Genomic DNA, 24,895 nt, shown 5'->3' on the forward strand with positions numbered 1-24,895 from the left:
TGATTGAAACATGTCTGGGATTTCTGAGCAGCAGAATAATAAGATGAAGGTAGAGGGATTAGGGGTTTGTTGTTTTTAATTGAACAGAAAATCCCTTCCCAAGTGAATAAATATTATGTACATAAGTACTTGATACATAATATAACACTCAATTTTGTATATGTACTTTTTTTTATTCTTTTATTATTATAATGTTCTGGAATTGGAAAGATGTTTCGTATGTTGAGTAGCAGATATATTTATATATTTTTTTAAGTTGTTTATCTTAGGTTATAAGAAGTAAAGGTTCATAAAAATTTTAAAACATTCAAAAATAGTATAGTGACAATCGTTCAATAATAATTATAATATTAAGTATAGCAATAATAATAATCATTTGGGGATACTTTTATTTGTTTCGCTGGTTGTGTTTGTCTGTCTCTCTGTTGTCTCATCTATTTTTTGTACGTAGTAAGTAGTAAAAGGTGTGGTGGAAATAAAAAGAATGAAAATCATCAACCTACTTGAAATACACAATCACACACATACAAAATATAATAATACATATTAAAACGCGGGAAACTGTCATGAATAAAATCATAATAATCATTTTTTCCATTTTTTTCATAAATATATATTATAAATAGTATATAAACCATTTTGTTTTCTTCCTCCTTCTTCTTTTCTTGTAGAATGACGAAGATGATGTGCGCGTAACATGAAAAATACATAATCTTTATGACAGAATAACGTCGATGTAGAAAATTAATGTCTAAACATTGAATTTATTTTCTATTTTTTCCCTCCTTTATATCTTTTTTTTTTTTTTTTGTTTCACTCCAAAAAATTATGTTGGTGAAGACATAGAAAAAGAAGAAGGGGCATACAAATTATTTGTCGACCAAAAAGAAGCCCGAAAATTATTAAATTCTTTGTCTTCCTTTCTTCCCTGTTATCTTTTACTAATATTATATTATTTAATCAAAAGTGTATCATTAAATAATATATTTTCATCTTCGATGGAAAGGTTCAGCAATGTCTATCGGACCCATGAGGGATTAATTGTAACGGGTTGTTGATATTGGCTAGCAGCAGATGACGGAGTCACTGAAGAAGAGGAAGAAGAAGGAGGTGAATCTCCATCAGGGGTGTGAGAAGAGGGTGGAGGGGGTGGTGGATAGCCAGGAGGTCCATAGTCATGGCTCCCAGGCCCAGTCCCATATTCATGCTTCATAAAATCGTCTACGTCTCCAAAATGAGGATTCCCTGATGGAGGGGGTGGTCCTCCTCCTCCGGAGAGTGAATTACCCCAATCTGAATTGCCCCCTCCATGAGCTGGAGGGGGTTCCATAGAGTGGTGAAGATGGGTCGGATGCGGACTCCCTGGCTGTATCTCAGATTTCACTGTGGATGCGAGTGCTCTCTCCAAAATGGATCCCGTTGTTGATGATGAGCCTGTACTTGGGACTCTGACACCACCAACTGGAGATTCTGGTGAGGCATGATGAGGCGGTTGTGAGTAATATGCCATGTTTTGTGGGCTTAAAAGGGGTTCAGAGTTGGAGGGTGGAGGAAGGGGAGGAGGTATATGATCTGTGGAGGATGAAGAGGTGAATTGATGCCTAGCTGAGGAGGGGGACGAAGGAGGAGGATGCTCTGCAGGTGACATTACCTAAAAGTGTTCAGGATAAACGTAAGGGGAAATTAGTACAGGCTTAAGGCTTCAAAAAGAAAGGAACTTACTTGAAGATTTGAATAATTTTGTGGAGCTCCGTTTGCACTATCGTGGAGTGAATGAAGATGATGAGGACTGGATTGCTGCCCCGTATCCTTATCGAAAAAGTTCTTGATTCTAAAGTTTTCATTTCCGTTACTTCCATTAGAGAATCCTTCTCCCCTATAAGGGAATCCTGTGCTTCTAATGGGTGACATTGATCTTGGAAGATCTCTCTCGACACTCGTGGGTCCCTCACAGTAGTTACCTCTGCCCATATTATCTGTTAAATAAGAAGAAGAATAAAATACAAAATAAAAAGACTTCAGCCAATATTTCTTACTTCCAAAGTATCCACCTTGAACGGTAGAGTACTCAGGAGACCAATCATTGTAAGATGGATAGGGATCATGCCGAACGGGCGGAGATGAGAGATCTGCTCCGTAGTCAGATCTTCCCGTTCTTAGATCAGTAGCTGAGAGATTACTGAATGGTGAATATTGATATCCAGGACTCTCTGGAGGTCCCCCGCCGTTTCCTCCAGTACTCCCATATAGGTCTACATTTGGACTTGGAGAAGAGGCAGAGGAATTGCGATGAGCTGCTTGAGCTGCAATGAGATCTGTCACAAATCCAGGTTTTTGCTTTCTTCCTCTCCGTTTTGTTGTTTCTCCCCCAACAGTTTTTCCATCGACAAGAGCAGAGGATGGTCTTCTTCGAGAGGATTTACCCCCACTATGTTTGGCATCAGGATTGATCATCCACCAAGAGGATTTTCCAGTCCCTTCATTCTGAACACGGACGAAACGATTGTGTAATGAGAGGTTATGACGAATTGAATTCTGAAAAGAAAAGAAATATATTATTATAACTATGAGGAGGTAAACATCCATAAATGATTGTACATAGATAGATAGATATATAACTATATAATGGGAGCGATGATGATGAATTACAACTCAAGAGGGAAAGAAGAAAAAGTCGAACACACATTGTAAATGTATGTACACTGTACAGTATTAGATAAAAATCTTGCAAAGAAAAAGACTATAAAAAATCAGGACACATTCTAATAAGAGATTTTGACGTTATCAAAGGTGAAAATCATTCAGGAAGGTGGTTGGCTGGTTGGTTGTTGGTAGTGGGTTGCATCTTTTTTTTTTTTTTTTTTTTTTTCTGTCTTCTGCAGCACAGGGAGGGAGTTATAATCCTCCCTCAAAAAACAACAATATGTTCGTACATAATATGAGTTTCTCTTCTTTTTTGTTCTTTTTGAAAAGTGCAGTAATATAAAATGATAAGATAAAGAAATTCCCAAACTTCTTATTATAAAAATAATCAACATTGGGGTCAACTAACCAAAGAAAGAGGGGGGAGAAGTTTAGAGAGAAAAAAAGACACACACACAAGCGTCATAACAAGTAGATTGCGTAGAGTTTGTTTGTTTTGTTCATGATAATAATAAGCAAAAAAAAAAATAATAATAATAATACAATCATCCTTGTTCAATGTTAGTTAAGACGAAGACTTTTTCTTCTTTAATATTCAACCCTCGTTCCTTGGTGGTTCGTTCAGAGAGGGGGATATTGAAAGACAAGAGAAGAAGAAGACCTTGACTAACACACGAAACCTTTCAATATTCATTATTTTAATTAAGAAATGATGATTATTTTTATTATAATTAAATCTAAGGCATCATTAGATTGTTCAAACAGAGTTGATTTCTTTCATTATCCACTGGAAAGTCACTTCTACTAGGGACAATAGACTAACTGAATATGATAAAGTTTGAGGCCTTGAAAAGATAATTATCTCCTTTATTCTTGTTCCACATCCATTTCTTCGACTGGCAGTAAATTTTACCCTATGACTTCTCTTTTTGATCTTACAGAGTCACTGCAAATCATGCAGCACATCTTAGGCCCTTAAATTATTAAAAAGAAAGGTAAACAGTATTTTTTACAGATAAACCAAATGCTAATCAATATAAAAAGTACAATTTTTGATTCATAACATCATATTTGGAATGAGGGTGTAGGAATCCTTAAAAGGGGCAATTTTGACCTAAAATTTCCTTATTTATTTCAAATTAAAATAGTTTATAATACCTCAAAAATGGTCAAAGAGGCCTCACACTTTCCCAAAAGCAGTTTTTTTTTTACTGTGTCTAGCCGAAAAAAAGTATTTTATGTAGAAGGAGGGGTATTAACCCGAATATAGGGTCGAAAATCAATCTGAAATTTACCAAGTAGACGTTTAAAATAAAATAGCATGTTTCCATGATATTTTTTGGGGCCTCTCATGTTATTAAGAGGCTCTTTTTGACCGAAACAAAAACCATTTCTCCCATCTCTTCGCTTATCCCTCTGTCTCTTTTGATCTACCTTCATTCTTTGCTTCTATTCCCCTCTACTAACCCCTACGACGCCGGCCCTTCTCCGTGTATATACATAAAATAAACCTATTTATATGAGTAATTCTATAACTCTAATGATAATTTTTGGGGATAAGCCTCCCAAAGGATGAAAGCTGGCAACGCATCTGCTCCCACCTATTATTGCATCACCGTCAATTACATATAAGCTATAACGTACATACATGAGAGGCCTAGGAGAGAGAAAAAGTAGGCGGAGTAAGGGAATATATATACATTCATATGTATGTATATTTCAAAAGAGAAAGGCCTCTCTTCCCGTTTTTTTTTCTTCTTTCCAAGCAATGCTTAATAGATATATATATATATGTATAAATGAATTGCAGGGATAAACCCACAAAAAGTGATTTTTAATTTTCTATCCTTTAAATAAAAAATAAAAAAACATAACAATGGATATAATATGATCTTAATGTATTTTATGGATACATGGATTATGTAATCCATGACTACTGTCTACAAACTAGGAAGAAGAAGCAAGAAAAAAAAGAGAACATGAAAGAAAAGGAACAACGAAATCGATCAATTTTCCGTGTCTATTAAGAAACTTGATAAATAATTAATTAGAAGGAGAACAAAAAAAAAAACCTTATTATAGTGTATGATATGGATTCGTGACAGGAGTTTAAAAACTTCTTGCTGCTTTTCTTCTTTTTGTATATAATAATATGTAGTGGAGAGACGTAGCTTTATAATATCTACTTTGAGAGTTAAATACAATTTGTCTAGATATTTATATATTTTCTTCTTTATAAATGACTTGTCAACATTGAAATTGTAATAGTTCAAATAGGGAAGTACATCTCTTAGCAACAACTCTGTTATTACATAGGTAGATCAAAAATCGTATACAGTGTTCCGTTTTAAGTTAATAAACTCACCCCCTTCTGCATATTTTCTACTGTGAACAATCAAAAAATAGACAATGATACAGTTTGAGACCTCTTTAAGCATTTTTAATTTGGAAAGCTTCTTCATTTTCCTCTTTTCTTTGCTCAATCTTCAACATCCATCACTTCAACTAGGGTTAAATACTTCTCTATTACTTCTCTTTTTGAGCTAACTGACACCGCTAATCATTGAGCACGTCTGAGACTCCTTACACTGATAAAAACTAAGTAGGCAATACTTTGACGGATAAACCAACAACTAACCCATATTTAAAAAGTAAAACTTTTGACTCATAATATCATATTTGGAACGAAGGTGTGCAACAAGCCTTAAAACGGACAGTTTTGACCTACAAAATTATCTTTTTTCAATTTATAATGTCTTTTATCACGTCGAAAATAGTTTAAAAGGCATCACACGTCCCCAAAAACAGTTTTTCTGATTGATTTGAGTAGAAAAAAAGTCTTTCTACAGAGAAGATGATATTAACCCAAAAAAATTTTATTAATTAACCGTACTACATCCAATTATTTTTTTATTGTGTGCAGCAGAAAAGGACTTTTTATTTATATTTTTTTTACTGATTAACGAAATAATAATATATACTAAAAGTACAATTTTTGCCACATAACATCATATTTAGAACAGGGGTACAAAAGGCCTTAAAGATGGGCAATTTCGGCATTTTTCGGTGCTTAAGAGGCTTCAAACTTTCCTAAAGTTAGTTATTTGATTGTTTCCAGCAATTAAGGGGAAAAAGGGGATATTAACCCCAAAACAGGACAGCCTATTGTACATTAAACATACATATACATGTACACATGTAAAATAGAAGACGAAAAGTGGAGAAAATCATCATTTTTCACCTGGAGTTGGGGGTGGAATTTATTATTATTATTATTTCAACCTGAGCCTTGACTTATAGAAGTGTATATATGACTGACTAGTTGGTTGGTTGGTTGGTTGGTTATTCTTCACTTGAGAGAACAGGTAGATAATTTTCTTCCCTTTAATCCTCCCCCTCCACCTTCTCTTTACACTTTTTTTATGTTGTTGTTCCTCTTCGTGAAACCTGGTCTCTGTATACACATGTATATACTATATACATAAGATTCTACTCTTTATCTATGTATATAGCTATACCATCATCATACTAATCAAAAGAAAACCCACTCTAATTAAGTAGTACTCATGATGAAACTCACTCAAAAAAGTGACGAATACACCATCAGAAAACCTGGACAAAAAACTACCTAATTAGAAGGGAATAAGTGTGAATAATATGATGATTAAAAAGGATTGTTTCCTCTTGAATAGCGACTTAATCAAACATCTTTATAGTAGATACATATGTAGGTATAATATAGAAAGAAAGAGGAGCTATTGATTTTGTCCCATTCCTTTGCATCATTAATTATTCAAAAAGAAGCGGAAATGAAATGAATCCCCGGTTTTTTATTCCCTTTTATATATATTTATATTATGTAGGTAAATTCATTCCTTATAATATCTATCTATATAATATTATTAAATATGGAATTGTCATCAGGTTATTATAGATAGAAGATATATATGGGGATTTAAATTTAAATCCACATCTCATTTGCATTTAGAGAAGAATAAAAAAAAAAAGAGACAACAGGAGGAGATGATGTTATAAAAAATGCTGTGTAATAATTTCATTCTCAAAGTGTCATTTGGGCACGGTTCCTTGGGTGGTTGATGATGAATAATGTGTATGTATATGAAGAAGGGGCGGGCAGGAAGAAAAGTGCATTATTTGTTGTGATTAAATAACAACAACTAGGGAGAAAGTTTTTTTTTTTCTTTTCCATCTTCCACACCAAGGAGAAGAAGATGAACAAAAAGGACTGAGAGAGGTCAGGCTAATTGAAAAATGGGATAAATTTCTTAAGTGCTTATTTTCCCTCTCTGCACTTCTCCCCCATTTGCACATTCTTAAAAAGAAGAATCAACTTTGTTCTTCATCACCTTTACAACAAGGAGAGACATTTCTATTTATTTAAAAGAATAATAATCATAAAAACGCACTAAATGCCCAGGAAAGATCAATGACCGATAGGTAAGTACCATGATGATCGTTTGTCCGATTGTCCTTCAATAATCCCCTTCTTTCTTTTTAATCCCTCTCTTATCGCAAAACTCATCTTTCTTTTTCCCTATTTTCACATATAATTCTGCCTCTTCTGTTGTAATAAAATAGTCAGGTGAATATTCTTATGTTATTATAAGGGCTTTGTATGACAACATGTTGGCTTCTCTCTCTTTATTTCAAATGACGACGGACTTATTTGATTAATTAACGTTTCTTCAGATAGAAAAAGAGATTAGAAGATTATTAGTCTTACAAGTCAAAGTAATATATATATCTACGTTACTCTCTTTAAAAAGATTGCATGTTAATGTTTTATCGAACTTTTGTCAATGAGAGAAAATAATAAGAAGAATAATAAAAAAAAATAATAAATAAAACTTTTTTTTTTATTTCTTGAAAAATAGGGTCATTTTTTTATACTTTTATTCTTTTTTTATATAAGGAGTTAACACGGTACAACACACGTACTGAGTTTCGTATGAAATATATACACACATGTAAGTATGTGAGACTTGATACACGACCCTGTATACATATATGGTTGTAGTCTAGGGAAAGGCGTGGGTGACTGATAGTCTGGGTCAGTGGTTTCTAACCTGTGGATTCGCCTGACAATTTGTGTGGGGTATCCTAAGGCCTTCTAAAAAGTGGTTGTATGATATGCAAAAAAAAAAAAAAAACTATCGGCTGAATGTCCTTGTTGTTTATTATTGTATTAATATCAATATGACCTAATTATAATAGTCAACCAAACTAAAGTTTCAGATTGCAGATGATGAATGGAGAGGCAAGTATTACTAAAAGAAAAATAGTAAGACATTTTATAAATATGGATTTACTTTTATAGATGAAGCAGGCATTGAAAAGCTATAATGTGTCATTTGCAAAGAAATTATTTCAATAATGAGGCCAAACGTTCTAACTTTACAGGCACAGATGTCCATTATTTTAAGAATAAAGCTGATTGTGTAAAAGTAAGAAAAAAATAAAAACAGACTTTATTTTGGCTACAAATACCAACATCAAAATTTAACAGACAAAAATTTCATCTTTGATGCCTCTCAGAATAGCCAAAGCGAAGAATCCTCACACCAATGCCGATGAGTTGCTACAACAAGCAGCCTACGACCTTGTTCGAGTTATGCTTGGAGCTGAATATGCAAACAAATTGAATACAATATCCTTGTCTAATAACACCGTCAGCTACAAAAATGCAGTGAACGAGAATCAACTCAACTAGTTTTGCTTGCTTGTGGTCAATGCAACTTGGTAAATGTTATCAAGGGGGCACGGCAACCGAAAGGCTGGGAACTACTGGTCTTAATTATAATTTGTGCAAAGAACAAAATAGGGAATTAAAATCTTATAGGTACAAGTCCTATCCATTAGATGTAGGCCGTTTCAAGAAAAGTAGTCCTCCGTGACGTAGGTACATATAAGTATCATAAACGACAACCATAAATGTACTCAATTAGGGAGAAAGAGAGGAGTTTTGATTAAACTAATAGGATTTCCTTGAATTAAAAAAAAAAAAAAAAAAACATTCAACCCCGGATTTCAAATTAGATTAAGACGACGACTAGATATTATTCCTTTCTTTTAATATGATGTAATTGAGAATGATAATAATGGAAAAAAGAGAGGAAGGAAGCAGAGATGAAGGGAGGTTGGTTGGTTGGTTGTTTATACAGAATCTGTTAGCAAATCGTGCCTCACCAATTGGAGCTCAATAAAGCCATTATTACTTGCAGTCGATGCCGGGTTATTAAAAAGAAAATGTCCCTAAATTTATCAACGTTCATACGCTATATTATTGGTTCCAATGCGTCAACAATGGAGTCAAAAAGCAACGGATTACAGATCTTCGCCGCGCACATCACTCAGTAAAAGTGGTTACAGACATAGTGAATTGATTTGTTTAGCGTGTCGATAAGGTCAGAAACTCATTAATAATTACTAAAGCTTGAGGACACAACAAGGTTATCGCTGAAGGCTTCTTGGACAGTGTAGCCTTTGACGTTGGGACCAAGGAGCACTTGGCCATAAGGCCATAAAACTCAAGCTTGGTGCAAAGAAACTCACACAGATTTGTGTCCTCGGAACTTTTGGGGCCCCTCATCACCTGGCTGCTCGCTACTGGACTATTTAATATGCGGTTTCGTGGAGAACAAAGACCTGCAAAGTACCCACTGCAATCTTGATTCCCAAAAGGCCTCCATTGAGAAGGAGTTGGCTGATATATCCAATGATTTTGAGAAATAATTGTTGATATTTTAAGGTTTAACTATAATACAAAAATACTCTTGATACTATGTACTTGTTGTTTTAAATGAACTTTATTTAAATCCTACAATCAAAAACAGTAGGATTTGCTTACGCACGCTGTAGTGGTGGAGGATGACTCAAATTGGGGAATTGAAATATTGGCGAATAAATAAAAAGACTCTAATTCCCTTTTTGAATGGAGGAGTGAGTATATACATGTACATATATAGGGGAGTCTACCAAATGAAATGGATCATACCACTAGCAGAACCACTTCATCCACATCTAAATATGCTACAACTACTCTGAGTGTGTCTAAAATATGTATATAAAAAATGAAGGAAATCTTGCCAGTCATGCAGAGTTTTATTGAGTTTATTTTTATTCACTCTCTTTTACGTTCTCTACTCAATATATATATATAGTCGTAATAATAATCATAATACAATATAATCATAGCAAAACATCAAAAACTTTTTAACTCCATGCAGAGAGAGAGAGAAAAAAAAAGGACTCACATTCAATACGAAGAGAGGGTACAAAAAACCCCAATTTTCATTGTATGAATGTACAAAAAATGTACTTGGGTAGGTACTTAGTCATAAGAGATGTGAACTGTTATTAAAAGAAACAACTTGCAAAAACAAACAAACGAGAAAGAAAAAAAAAACCCCAACATAATGCTTTGCTACTTTTTGTAGTTTGTATTTTTAGATAATAAGTATAAGATATGATTAATAAATCATCATTTCTTGTGTCTTTTATTGTTATTATTTCTTCATTTTACTTACTTTATCCCCCCCCCCGCATTTCTTCTTTACTCAGTTCCTCTAATGTAAGATATTATAAATAATATATTATAGTCAATTCAGTGTTTGTATATATACATAAATGTAAAAAAAGTCGTCCTTTTTTTTCCTCCCTGGCAAATAGCACAGCTACTAATACTGAGTACAACCAACAAATATATATGTATAGTATAATATGATTATCAAACTTGATCATCATAGAAATACTACTAACCAACTCTCTCTCTCTCTCCTCACAGCTGTTGTATTATTTTATATATATTATATTAAAATCATTGCAGTTTTTTTTTTCTTCCTTCTGCAATAACCTCACGTAGCAAAATATAAAATAAAAAAAGCAGCTCATGGGGAGAGGAACAGCACCTAACAATCAAATATCCTGATTAGTGATAATTATGACTATGACTAAGGTTATTTTAGAGGCCAGAGCACGTACCTAAAGTTTACCTACGTGTGTCAACCTGATAAAGAGAGAGTTAAAAGTAAGTAATTAGAGATAACAACGAAGGAACGAAGGAGAGAATGGGAGCCAGCAAACAATAGGAACGAACAACACCCCTCAATTTCAAATTACTGAGAATGATACGGCTACTTTCCCAAACAGCATAAAAGAGGATTACATAGTATATTAATTGTAGGTATACTATGGCTTGGGTAAAAAGTCAGTCATTGCTTTTTTACTTCCTTAGAGTAAGATCTTTACCATTAACTAAGACTAATTTCTACTAGAGTTTTCCTCGGAGCTGTATACCTACGAGCAATTACCGATAAAAAAATATTTCCCGGTAAATATTTGCACCTAATTATTTCATAACATGAGCTTCATCTTTCTTATGTTGTAATTTACTCAATAAAAAGTTAAATAAAGAAATGTTCAAGATTCATTAAGGATTAGTTTTGGACTGCTCTAAAAAGACTGCAGTTTGCTCCTCATAAAAGATTTTGTGAGTCCTAGATCGTTTTTCTTTTTTTTAAATACCATTATTTAAATATCTAATAATATATAAGAATTATCAAAAAATTTCCGGTAGATTTGTATTTAAGGAAATATAATTAAACACTATAGTATTTTGGTAACGTCCACAGCTGAATAGTCTGTAGAAGTTGTATTATAACCTCTTTCAAGGAGACAAAATACCTGAAATTTAAAGTAGGAGCTGGTTGGCGCGAACGTTTTATTATAGATTCAACTATCATTCATTATTGTCTTTGTTTTTATATGATTCAATCCTAGAAAGGAGTGAAGAAAATCTAAAGATAGCTAGGACTGTAGGATCGACTAATCGGTCCTACGGACCGTTGACTCATAAAAAAATATCGGAAAAAAAGACTGAAAGGGGGAAGGGAGGAACTAATTAGGAAATTCGTCTTCGGACCGATACAACACCACTTAAGATACATGTTTAAAAAATGTATACGACAATGCAAATTATTTGCATCGACAAACAAAGGAAAAATACATTTCACAGAATTAATTAGTTACATTTTCATTCCAGAAATTCCGGGAAACCGGTGGCAGAATATATTTGCAAGTAATGGTGACCTCACCAGAATAGTATGGAGGGATTGCATTGTACATTGTTAACAATTTGGATACAAGTTTTTTTTATAAATGCTAAATTTGACAAAAAACTTTTTTTTTTTTTTTAAATTTTAGACGACTAAATATGAAGAAATAGTCATCTTTTTAAACTTTTTTAATGCGGTGTCTATAAAAGTTTTACAAAAGTGGGGGTGAGCCTTTGAGCCCTAATATTTCGACACCTCTGCTCCGGGATCTTGCTGGAGAATAATTCCCCGGGAAATGAGAAACCTCACACCAAACTATAAGAAAAGTCTGATAAAATTTCGAACCCCATATCTACATAAATCATCTCAGGGATTTTTATTTCTAACAAATTATAATCATTATTATATGTATTGTCTTAGTCAATGTTTTGTTTGTTCACTAATGTATATCTGTTTGTGTGTCCTCCTCAGTAATTAAAGACAGAAGGTCTTGGCTAAGAGCCCAGGATCCTTTTAACACCTATCTAACTACTACATATATACTAAGTACAAGGAAGAGATGATTTATTGTTGCTTTTTTTTATTACATCAATGTATTTGAGCAGAGTAACTGGGGGTCAAAATAAGCAAAAATAGAAGTTGGTAAGATAGTTAATAAACCTATCAAACGAGACGTCTTTATAAGGTGTACATACACCATATACATAGGGCTAAAGACGAAAGAGTCTTTAAAATATTCATATACTCAGGAAATTATAGATATTACACGTTAGACAACTTTACATAAAATAAAAAAAAGGGGGACATAATGCTATAAAATTATCCGCCATTAAGAATAATAATAATAACGAGTGGTACTACTGGGTCTCTATGTACATATTTTGTAGAACAAAACTCCCTACATACATGATTATTGAATATGATTGTATGAATAAATCAACCGTTTCCCTGTCAAAATTCATATACCTACAACATACATACATATTAAAAAATATATATTATGATAAAAAGTAACTTGTGATTGACAAGAAGAAAAAAAAAAAAAAGAGTAGAGGAAAATGATAAAAGTCTGTTTCACTTATATTGTTACTTTTAATTCTCGGGAGATTTCAAATCATCATACTACTACATCAACTACTCGAGTGATGATGATGATTTTATGCAAATGACTGACTGTTTTTTTCCTCTCAGCTTACATCCCCCCTCTTATAGGTGGTGGTGTCCTATTTTCCTTCCTTCTTCTTCCCCTCTCCCTTTGGATTGGCCTGCTATTATAACTAACAATTATTCGGTGAGGGGCTAAGAGACTGAGACCTCTGTTCGTGAGGATTCATAATTTTTTTCCCTTTTAAAAAAGACCTGTTTTTTCATGAGTTAGTGAGTGTGAGATTATGAACAATGATGCTATGTGTGTGTATTGTATATAATATGCATTTGAGTACAGAACACACACTGTATGAGCATCTTCATCAAAGTTCACTTGTGTGAAGATGCGCTTTTTTTTTGGTTGAAATAAACGCAATAATCATTCTATATACATAATAATATTCTTGAAGGTCAGATGCTATTTTAAAAGAAGAAGAAAAAAACGCACGCAGTAGGCTCAAAGAAACAAGTTTTCATATTGCAAATAAACGGTTAACTTCGTTTGTCTAATGAGGGATGAGCCAGAAGAGAAGAGCCCGAAATATTATACTAATACATTCCAACTAAAAGCAACTACCATCACTAATACTTCCATGCATTTCAAGATGTCCTTGAATAATAAGTAGAAGAGTCTTTTGCAAAAAAAAATACTCAAAAATAATTATAGGTACACTTGACTTGAATGGGGAGCCACCAATTCAGCCTCTCACACATACACACAAAAAAAAAAAAAAAAAGAGGACAGTCACTTTTTCTCCATTCCTTCATATATCTATTCGTGTTTGGTTTAGTCTGAGTCATTTATTGGAAGGAACCAATTCGGGCCTTCAAAAAAGTTCGCGCTGTACCGGTTTCAAAGAAAAAATCACTTCAGATCGATCCCAAAGGAAAAGACCAATTCATTAGATGAATTGGGCATGACCTCAGTTGTATTACAATAACGTCATAGGAAGTTAATTCTGTAGGCATAAATCATATTTGTACAAATCATTATCAGTATAGGAGACAAAATTGTTTCATAGATTGAGGACCGGAAAAAATATTTGTACACTATTTGTAAAATAATACAATTTTGGTCTATGGTCTGAGATCGCGGCTTAGGGAGAAAATATTTCCACAAATCGCTCGAGAAAAAATCACAGAGCCGAAAAAAAATTATGTCTTGGACAGAGTCTCAATACTAACTCATGTTGTTACATCAGTCCTTATGAAGGACCAAAAACTGAAGTTCTGTCTAATTCAGTCCTGCATATCAGTCATAAAAGCTTATGAAGTTCGGTCTTTGATGACGTCACACTTTTTTTTTGTTCTTTTTGTTTTTAATCAGTTCTAGTACACTGACAGTCCGAAGGGCAGACATCCTTAAGGGCCGTCCCAAAGACAGATAGAACTGGCCTTAAGAATCAACTGGACTGGACGGAATAAATAAGGCCTGACACAACACTTTTTATACATATTTACAAAATATGTTTGTACAAAAGTGAGTCTGCCTATATGTGCAAAGTATGATGCACATTTGCCGGAAGGCACAACAACATAACGGACATGAGGGATCGGCGTAAAATCATTATCATCATCACAACATCACCACCACTCTACCAAGTTCATGCATGCAGCAGGATGATGAACCAGAAATACAAGTTCAATGATGTGCTAAAATATACGCACAACCAAAAAAGGAAGAGGGGAAGAAAAAAGAAGACACAAACCTGACCCCTTTTGAAATGGATAAGGAGAAGAGTCCATATTATATATATATATATATACAAAGAAAAAGGGACCTGAAACAAAGAAGATCATCAAAATTCTGGGATAGGCTTCTTCTATTGCAAGGCAAAGAGTGTGTAACAACTAAATAAAGGATCCACCACTTATTGTGACTTTTGAAATATCTCCCCTCCAATTTATTCTCTCTGTTGGGGTGAGATACGATGAAATGATGATTTTGTCATATCATATATATATATATATATACTTAATTACTAGTGTTGAGCACCGGTCCGAGACTGGATTTTTTAACGGTTGTTAGATCGTAAGTGATTTCTTTATAGACTAATATCTCTGTCTCAAATCGTGGACCTAAAAAGATGTTCATACGTAGAGTTGTATAAAATATGATAATACTAACAATTTGAAGAATGTTTTGTACGAGGGCAGCTTAGCTGTCATGACGTTTCATCAAATTTACTCCAAGCAGCTATGAAAAAGGGGGGAAATACAAATGGCATTCCGTATCCAACAAAAAGATTGGTAGGAATGACTCCGATATTGAGCCTTAATTCTACTCAGAGTCTAACAAGTACTAAAGGCGGGTTACCACATCTATCGTGCGTGTACACGTATACGTGTATGTATATAAATTAACTCTTGTTAATTGATTAAAGGAAGTCTTTGTAAGGGCAACCCTTCCCCTGATATCCGTCTATATTATAACAATCCAACATTTATTAGGGGTACAAGGAGGATAGATGTGGTACCCCTACAACTCCTCAGGAAATCATCTGTGCTGCTATCACTTTTATTTATAAGCACACACACAAGTGACTAGTGGTGTATCGGTCCTTCTTTAAGACTGAAGACTACAGTCCCTTCTAGTTCAGTCACGGTTCGGTCCAGTTCATTCCTGCATATCAGTCATAAAGTTTGGTCCTTGATGACGTCACTCAACTTTATGCATTCTTTTTAAATCAGTTCTAGTACAGATAGTCCAAAGGACCGGCCCGAAGACTGGACTGAATTAATAAGGACTGACAACTGTACCCACAATTATATAGCTAATAAAAACTCCACAACAAATCCTCAGTATGACACTCATCATTCATGAGAGCAGACACCAGTGATCATTACTTTATATGTAGATGTTATATCCTCAATAATAATAAAAACAACTTATTGCAAATTGCAAGCTACAAAATTTTTGACAGGATTGTTCTAAATTATACTTTATACATTTCTACCAATGTGTAACAAAATTTCTTTCTTTTCTATAAAAAAAAACACACATCATTTTGATGTAGATTGAATTTAACTAGGCGTTTGATTCAGAACACACTTCAAACCGAATTATAACAGTCCAGAACTTCCAACCCGAACCCCAATACTAGTATATAGATACCTAAAACATCTTTGATTACAAATCATATATATATATATACAAACATAAAGGACTTGCATCAATACTTTTTTTTTCTCGATTCTTTTGACTTCTTCCTTTTTATTATGTATACATATTTTTTATCCTTTTTTTCTCCTTCTAATGGTAGCCACACAGTGTGGCTGTGTGTTTTTTCCTATCAAAACATTCATGATTGATTAAAAAGTAGTAGTACAACCATAGTAGAAGCGGCATCCTCACTAATACTTATACATCAGAAAAAGAAGGAAAAAGATTTATCATCCATCCTTTATAAAGAAATAATTCTTTTTACTAAGTAGTCCCAATATTAATAATAATAATAATAATTTCTCCCAAAAGGCTCTTCAAGTCTCTTTAACCAGACTTCTGGCTAACTTCCAAAGAGCGAGCGAGAAAGAGCAAATTGATGAAACATGAGAACACACTACTTTTCTTTAATCGGTTGTTCTTAAAATACATACACAACAAGGGGGGAGTGGAAAAGAAAAGAAATATTAAAGTAAGGACTCAAGAAGACAAACTTTTTTGTATCCATGCTGCTATCCTCTACAGTTTGTCCAAGGAATAAATCTAACAAAAAAAAAAGGATAATGAAATTAACAAGTATATTCTATGTACATATTCCTTCCTCCCCCGCAGCCCCTCCACGTCTTTTAAATGATGATGCTTCTTTCACCCCCTTTCTCTCAAATTGAATTTTCTTTTTTTTAATTAATCATACTCATAGATCCAATTACTAACTCTATTTCTCTCCAAAAACAACTAAAGAAAACCATGTTTTATTTTTTACTCTTTTTTTAGTAAGTAAGAAATTTGTCAAAAGACGACAAAAATCTAATTATATACATAAAAAGAAGAATAATAAAGACGAGAAAATAAAAGTTTTTGAATTGATTTCATACCCACCACCATCCACACACTATATATTTTAGGTATATTTATAAAGTATAAATATACTTTAAAAAGCAATTAAATGAACAAAAAAATAAATTAAACCCCCTTTTCATATAAAAATAAATATCTAAATGAGGTCAGACAAAGAAGAAAAAGAGTTTAATTGCAAAATGGTTTGGAAGTTATTTTGAATTTCTTATTTGATGTGTGTACAAATTGCAATTTTGTACAAGTTGCAAATAGTATAAGCAAATTCTAATTGTTAGGATCATACAATGATTGAATATTCCATGTATGTTCCGTATATAAATGATGTAATTTTATAATATGATAATACAAATTACGATAAGATAAGTACTCTGTGGCACAAGATAAAATTGCAAGACCAAAAGTTATATTACTCATATATAGTCATGTATCAGTTCTTATTTATTTGGTCAAGTGCAGTCTTAGGAACGGTCCTTCGGACTAACGATGTAAGTCGTGAGTATTTTTTAGCTGTACCGTTTTTTGTTTTGTTTTTGGAATTGGTAATCAGAAGAATAAGTATTTAACTCCTGCGTTGTGAACTTCATTTCCTACTGGATTCAATTATATTCAAAACCTGATTGAACATTCGTGTAAGCTCATAATGACTAAGTATTTGTTACAGTGTTATAATTGTCAGTCCAGTCCTTGTTGGACTCAGACTTGAATAAGGGATTGCCATCAAAATAATTATTACCAATGTTTTTGTTAATTTTCCTCACCACCCCAGGTAACAGCTGATTTTAGCTGCTCTTCTCCAAAACATTCTTCAAATTTTCAGGCTTATCATGTTGATTTTGGAGTTTTTTAAACATCCCTAAAATACAGACAATTATACCCACTCCTTTGGACTATCAGTATTCTATAACCGATATGAAAAAATAAAGTTGCATGACGACTTCAAGTACCAAACTTTATAAGTTTTAGGACTGAACTGGAAGGGACACTAGACTTTTAAATGAGAACCGATGCAACTCTGCTTTTAAAAGCATAATATCTATGTAATTTGAGAAGATCAAAATGAAATATTTGTATCCCTTGTTTGTAATTAGAGTAACCAATTTTCTACAATTAAATAATGCATTATAAGATGAAGAAATTGCAACTTCTAGAGTGTGTTTATACAAGTTGCGACTTTTGCAGACATGGCAACAGTTAGACACCATTTATATATTGGTACCCTATAAATAAAATAAAATGGAGAAAAAGAAAAAGAAAAAAAAAGTTCAAAAGTAGGCGTGGGGTATACAATAATAGTTTATATATTTTTACTTTACTTTTTTTTAAATATACAAGTGTATATGCCTTAAACTCCTCCCTAACCAAAATGCTTTTTTTTCGCCCAAGTTTCTTTTCTTTCTTTCTCTCTTCTTTTTTCTTTCTTTTTTTTCTATTTTATACCCATAATAGGCGCTGGAGCGGTCATTATACGAGTACTTATTTTATTTTATTTTCTTATAAGAAGAGGGGACCTACTGCTTGTTGATCCTACCTCGCAGGAAGAGAGACCAGAGACAAAGTTTCTTTAGCAAATATGTATTATTTTGTTTGCCAAAATACACAGTAATAATAACACATAACAACATGTTTTGACGCATTCCAAGTTTTGTCTGTCTAAGGGCACTCATCGTCATACGCAAATGTATGTAATCTTTTTTTTTTTTTTGCAGATCCATGTGTTATTTGTGTGTAGACTATAAAGCATAACATACAATAAGACTACAAATATATATATAGTATGAAAAGTTTAAAGACGGAAAATTTAAGTAGAACTTATATTCCAATTATTTTTCCAAAAATAATTCAGCAACTCACAAATCTTACAGTTAGGGATCAATAGTGAAGTCAATCACTCAAACCAACCACCTTCAGCCTCAACCTGACACAGGTCTTTTTATGGATCTCCTTTCCATGATGGCCACTACCTCGAGAATAGAATCCCACAAAGAGTCCACAGTGTTATGTGACCGTTTATTGTACTCTCTCTCCGAGTCACAGAGTAGTTCAAGGGGTCCAGCGAGCTAGGAGCCACAGTTTGGAGTGCATTTGTTGCTCTCATAACGATCATGATTCTTCTAAACCCATCAGACTCCTTGAAAGCCTTAGAAATATCGTAAACAGATGGTTTGGGCAGCTTTGTAAGCTCAATGATATCTGTGGGTGTGCACCCTGCATGGAGGCACACAATAATGCCATCACAGCGTTCGTATTTGGAGAACATCTCAAAGAAATTGTATATATGTATTTCTTATACAGTTTCGTCATTTGAATCTCATGAGTACATTTTATAAACATAGATCTCTGGACTTCAAAGATATTGAGAATTAAAACTGTTCCAGTTTTAAAATCCCCACCCTGTATATATGTAGGTATATATAAGAGCTCCCCTTGGACTCTTTCAAGTAGGGTTGCTATTCTCTGGTTCTCTCCACTTATAAAAGGGGAAATAACAGACTTTAACAATTTTTATTTTATATAAAAATAGTAAACATGTTTTTATCCAGATTTTGTTTTTATTTTGGTATATGTACCATGGTGTTGCATATACATATATATACAGACTGTGTTTGTTACTTGACTTTTTTTCAAGAAACTGGTGCAGCAAAAAGTGAAAGTAGATAACAGACATGTAATCCTTGCACTTTTCGATCCTACCAACTTTAAAAAATATATCTCATAATAATTCATGACTGACTCCTTAAAACCATATATTTATGTAAGCCCTACATATAAAGACTCTACACTACATATTTCTTGCCGGTATGAAGGTTTTTACGTCTTTCATCAACTGGCGGAAAAGAATTAAATATCATTTTATATATATAGAGAAAGAAAAGGAAAGAATGGAAAAAATAAATAAAAAATTACCGACATATAAAAAACCCCGTTGAATTACATTCACAGAGAGGAAGGGGGGGGGGAGAGAAAGGGTTTCAAATTGAGTTTCCCATTACCCATTTTGTATGTGTATATTTATATATAACCTGGGTCATAGAAGATGTGCTATTATCCATTCACCTGTGTCTAATTTAAAAAATGTGTGACCCTTTTTTTAAAAAAGGGAGGGATTGTTGCTCGCCGGTCGGTCACTCATAATGATGATAGTAACTAATGCTTTTCCAAACGGGTCAACGCTCTTTCTTCTATTTTTAGCAACATACATCCTAACGGTACATTTGTTAGTAAGGGTTCTAAAAAAAGAATTTCTTTATCCCTCCGCGTTCTTTCCCCTCCACACTTTTTAACCCCTTGTCTCGCAGCGTGAAGGAAATGCAATTATTATTATAGGTGCATTAGTCCTGCTCTAGCTGGCGAATAGGGATAGATGGAATTAGAGATAACAGAAGGAGGCGGCGAAGAGAGGTACGTACCCTGAAGCAAAGATAAAGAAATAATGCGGGGGTGGACGGGCTGAGTAGGGGCAGCATTTATGTATATTATACATAAGGAGGTAGAGAAACGACGAGGATGAAGAAGTAGAAGAAGAAGGTGGAGGTGGAGGGTGAAAATCACAGGGTGCCCCCATAGTGAAAGTTGTTTACTTGTTTACCTCAGGGTGCTTGCTTGTTTGCTCGCTTCAGGAAACTGAGGGAGTAGAGAAAATGGATGATAACCACCACCCTGTGTTCTTGCTGGTAGTAGTAGTGGTTATGCTTCAGAGAAATTGTTGTAAAAAATATATACGTAGTAAGGAAACTTTAGCCTTATCCTGAGGAGTTGTCTACCTGATGGAATACTATCAGGTGACCAAGGGAAGGGACTTCAAAGAAGGGACACACAGATGAATAATATAAAGTTATTGGAGTTACTAATAAATCCTTTTTTTATAACTTCAATTGAATATGAAATCAACACATTTAGGAGATGTTATTTATTATGTATGCACATTCTAAGAAGGAAGAAATATATAGGAGAGGGAGAGAGGGGTGGCGGAGGTCAAAACGACTTTGTTTACGTCTTCTTTAAACTTATAATAATAATTATAAGATGAAAAGGAAAAGAACAGAGAATATGATGATGAGTAGGTATCGTGGTGGAGGATGAAGTTAATTAATCTCTTAAGATTTAATTAATTCACGAACGCCTGTCCTTTTACTGATAGGGAAAGGTTCTTTCTTTTTATACGTACATGTTATTTAGTATTTTCTCTTATTTTGTGTGTCAATTATTCAGATAGATACACACATATGTATAAACAACACACATTTCAAAGTACATATCATAATAAGTAGAAAAAGCAGGCAATTCATCACTATTAGGGTTTACCATAAATCAAATCATTTTGCAAATGATTTATCTATATAAAAAAAAAGAGTAAATAAACAAGTAGAAGAACTCTTACCTTCCAACCAGCAGAGCTATTGGAATCTCCTTTATCCTTAAAGTAAGGGATATTTTGTACCATCCATTCGTAGACTTGGCTTAGAGTGAGTCTTTTCTCTGGGGCACTATTGATGGCCTGAGTAATTAAGTCCGCATATGAAAGATTTCCCCAGGCATTTCGTCGAGACTGGCTTTTTTTTGGAGGCGGAAGTGGAATTGGATGAGGAGTTTGAAGAGGATGAGCTATTTGGAGGTGGGTGTTGAAGGGGGTGAAGGGAGTTATTTCCAGAGGAGTTGGAGCTGTTATTAACAGGGACTGCTGATGAATTGTGTACCTGTTGTTGCTGTTCGAGAGAGGGATCTTCTGGTCCTCTGGATGTGAGACCAGGATACTCTACTCCCTCCTCCCCAGCTCCTCCATTACTTAGAGGAGATGGAAGATGAGCTCCGTGATGCGCAGCTGCAGCAGCTGCTGCGTGATGAAAATGAAGTCCTGCTGCACTACTGAAGGGATGGGTGTGATAGGCCTTTTCGAGTTCTGATAGATGGAGCCCCCATGCTCCCGGAGGAGGAGGAGGTGGCGGTGGTGGGGGCGGTGGCCCTGGAGACTTGGGCGAATGTCCTAGATAAGAGGGCTGAGGGGGAGTTCCAGCCTGTCCACCAGTCATTGCATTCATGTCCAACAGGTGTTGTTGTTGGGGCTGCATCATCATGATTTGGTGCGTTCCTCCTGAAAGTCCCCAGGGTAGAAAAATGGATTTGTCACTACTCTCCAGGGCTAAGGTGAGTCTTGCGATGTGATGAGACGAGAAGAGAGGCGATGAGAGAAGAAGACTCTCTCACATACTACAACCACGATAACTACTTCTCATCCTCCAAAAGATTCACGCACACATCTTAATATGTACTTTATAATATGCACAGCAACAATATCTTGAACTCAACTCAACTCAACTGATTGGTGTAATAACAATTATTATAAGGTAATATATGGAACAAAAAAAGACTTTGTAATCACAGTTTTAGTTTCATGCACTGACTTTCTTGCTGTTGTTGTCGTCGTCGTTTATTGAGAGTCAACCTTCAGAAAATGAAGAATGAACAAAAAATCAACACAAATTTCCTATGACTAAATAAAAGATCGAATATCTTGTTATGTATGCTATTGGGTTCTACGATAGGAATTCCTTAACAACTGAGTTACCCGTGTTGGGAAAAGAAGATGATGGGAAAAAAAGTCCGCGGAGTTTAGCGTGCGCTCGTTAAGATTCTTCTTCTTCTTCTTCTTCTTCTTAAGGGTTTTAAAATGCAAAATAAAAAAAAAGAGTAAAAGAAAGAGAAAGAAGAGAGGGGGGGGGAGAAATAAAGAAAAATTGGCGTTACTGACGGGCGTTTCGTTCGTTTCCTCACTTACTCTTTAAATTTCTATATATGTATGTGTAGAGTACTCAGCTCAGAGAAGAAATAAGAGCAGCTCTTCTTTATGCCTCTCTCTCTCTTAGAACTGTATTTCCGCCGGCGATGTAAACGACGGAGAAATGGCGGAAAATCTTTTATTGGATCATGCCTCATTTTTATTATTTTTTTTATTTTCATGCAGTCAAGAGAAAGAAAGAAAGAAATATATCATACATTGAGAAAAGGAGTTACTTGTGTGGTAAACTGCTTTTTTTCTTCAGTATGTTAGTTTACATTACATACGGTTTGGGCATGGAAGAAGGGTTGTGAGTAGGGATGTGAAAAATGTATAAATCTTCGTGAGTGCAACTTCTATGGACTTAATAGAGTGCTCCTTGCTCGCAAATAAGACATGAACATTAATATCTTACTTATTATCAACTGATACCTCTTTTGTTTTCTAAATGTATACTCACAAAGATGTTGAGAATTGTCACATCTCCAATTATTATGTGAGGATATTTATAGTGCTTATCCAAAATAAAGAGTTTGAATATGTATTTGTGCATGGGTTAATAGATTTGTATGAATATTTGACCAAAAGGGTTAGGCTATTCGCGTTCCCTTGTCGTGTCTTCTCTTCTTTCCATCTCTCTCACTTTCTTAAGTATGACATTGACTAATGATGTCAGAAAAAGGAGGATAGGGTCTCAAATTGCAAAAACAGTTTAGTTGAGTTGGAAGAGAAAAAAATCCTATATATATCTTATGTACATGTTGCAACTTATATAAGCAAATTTTACTAGCTTCAATTTCTTCGTTTAAAATGCATGATTTAATTACGAAATTAGTCAGTCTCAATACAAACTATTAGATGACACTATCATTTTAATTTGATCTATTCAAATTAGGTGGTTATTATGAATGTAGTTATAAGTAATATAACTCTAGGCATTACAACTTTTTAATGTCCAAACAGAGAAGTTTTATTTTAGTCATTTGTATTCCAATAGACAAAATTTACAGCATTCATATATGAAGCATCCATGGAGTGTTCAGTTAATGACCTTTCCTCAACCCAAGGACTCGAAATCCTACATTTAAAATTATTCGACTCATTTTTGTTTGTAACTTGTACAAGTTGCTTATAGAAGCTACGAATTCTACACAATATATATATATATTTAATGTTAACTTCTCCTAATAATAAATAAATTGAACTATATAATTGACTAAATATAAAAGACTAGGTACGTGTATTTTATATCACATGATTATGAGTGCTTAATTACAGCCTTTACTCTGTATGATTTTAAAGACGTCTTCATCTTTTTTTTTTTTTTTTTTCCAAGAATGACTATGATTATAATTTATAATGTACATATTATTTAGTAGATTGATTCACCCTGTAAATCCCATAGGAGGAATAATCATAAGACGGTTCTCTCTCTCTCTTATTCTTTAATTCTTTCTTATTATATGTACATATTGTATACTACTAAGAAAGAGTTGAGTTGATGGTACATGCATAGAGATGGATGGATAGAGTGTATTGTGATTTCATTCCATGACTTTGCTAATTTTCTTCTACATATATATTGTAGCTAAGAATATGTATGTACTTTGTCGATGTACTACTTCTCGTAACACTCTAGTTAAGTACATATACCAGCATTGAAAGAGAAACAGCAAGAGAGAAAAAAAAATCAAAGAAGAGCAGAAGCAATTCAATACTTTTTCACCCCCTCGTATCGTAGACGTAGTACCTACTCCTCAATCAAAATGATGACCTCTCTGGGAATGAACATGTTTAGAGATGCAAAAATTGTCCAATTTTTCATTTGTTAATATAAAAAAAAAGAGTTTATTTGGGTAACCTACAAGAAAATTAATTATCTTATTAATAGTGTTGGATCAGATCTAGGACTGAATGTCTAATAGGTCTTTTTTTTTTTTTTTTTTTTTTTTTTTTTTTTTTTTTACTCGATCTTTTTTGCTATTCAACGGTCCTAAAAACCATAACTCGCTCTTTCATTCCAACGGTCCTAGCTATCTCTATAGCTCTTCTTCACTCATAGCTAGGATTAAATCATATAAAAACGAAGAAAATAATAAATGATAGCTGGAATGTAAAATAATCAGTTCAAGCCACACACCTCTTTCTTTAAACTCCAGGTATCTTATTGTCTCTTGAAAGAGGTTATGTTGAACAGTTGAAATGACATAGTTAGTAACTATGTCGTTTCTGCTGTTG

At 33.9% G+C, this 24,895-nt stretch overlaps 1 protein-coding gene across 1 annotated transcript; it reads right to left on the minus strand.

The window, feature by feature from the left end:
• Positions 1-222: 222 nt before the first annotated feature.
• Positions 223-21,969, minus strand: LOC121117598 (uncharacterized). Its single transcript, XM_071888880.1, has 4 exons — positions 21,263-21,969; positions 2,037-2,535; positions 1,723-1,976; positions 223-1,651 (listed from the first exon to the last, which is right to left on the minus strand). Exons 1-4 carry the CDS (start codon positions 21,323-21,325, stop codon positions 1,019-1,021), a joined length of 1,449 nt encoding a protein of 482 aa, XP_071744981.1. The 5' UTR covers positions 21,326-21,969; the 3' UTR covers positions 223-1,018.
• Between the last annotated feature and the right edge of the window lie 2,926 nt (positions 21,970-24,895).

The sequence above is a fragment of the Lepeophtheirus salmonis genome, chromosome 5 (assembly GCF_016086655.4).
Source record: "Lepeophtheirus salmonis chromosome 5, UVic_Lsal_1.4, whole genome shotgun sequence".
NCBI lineage: Eukaryota > Metazoa > Arthropoda > Copepoda > Siphonostomatoida > Caligidae > Lepeophtheirus > Lepeophtheirus salmonis.

Coding starts and splice junctions, on each gene's coding strand:
- LOC121117598 (XM_071888880.1), bottom strand. CDS start 21,325: ATGGTACAAAATATCCCTTACTTTAAGGATAAAGGAGATTCCAATAGC. Junction 2,536..21,262: donor ATAGCTCTGCTGGTTGGAAG/GTAAGAGTTCTT, acceptor TTTTCTTTTCAG/AATTCAATTCGTCATAACCT. Junction 1,977..2,036: donor TCAAGGTGGATACTTTGGAA/GTAAGAAATATT, acceptor CTTATTTAACAG/ATAATATGGGCAGAGGTAAC.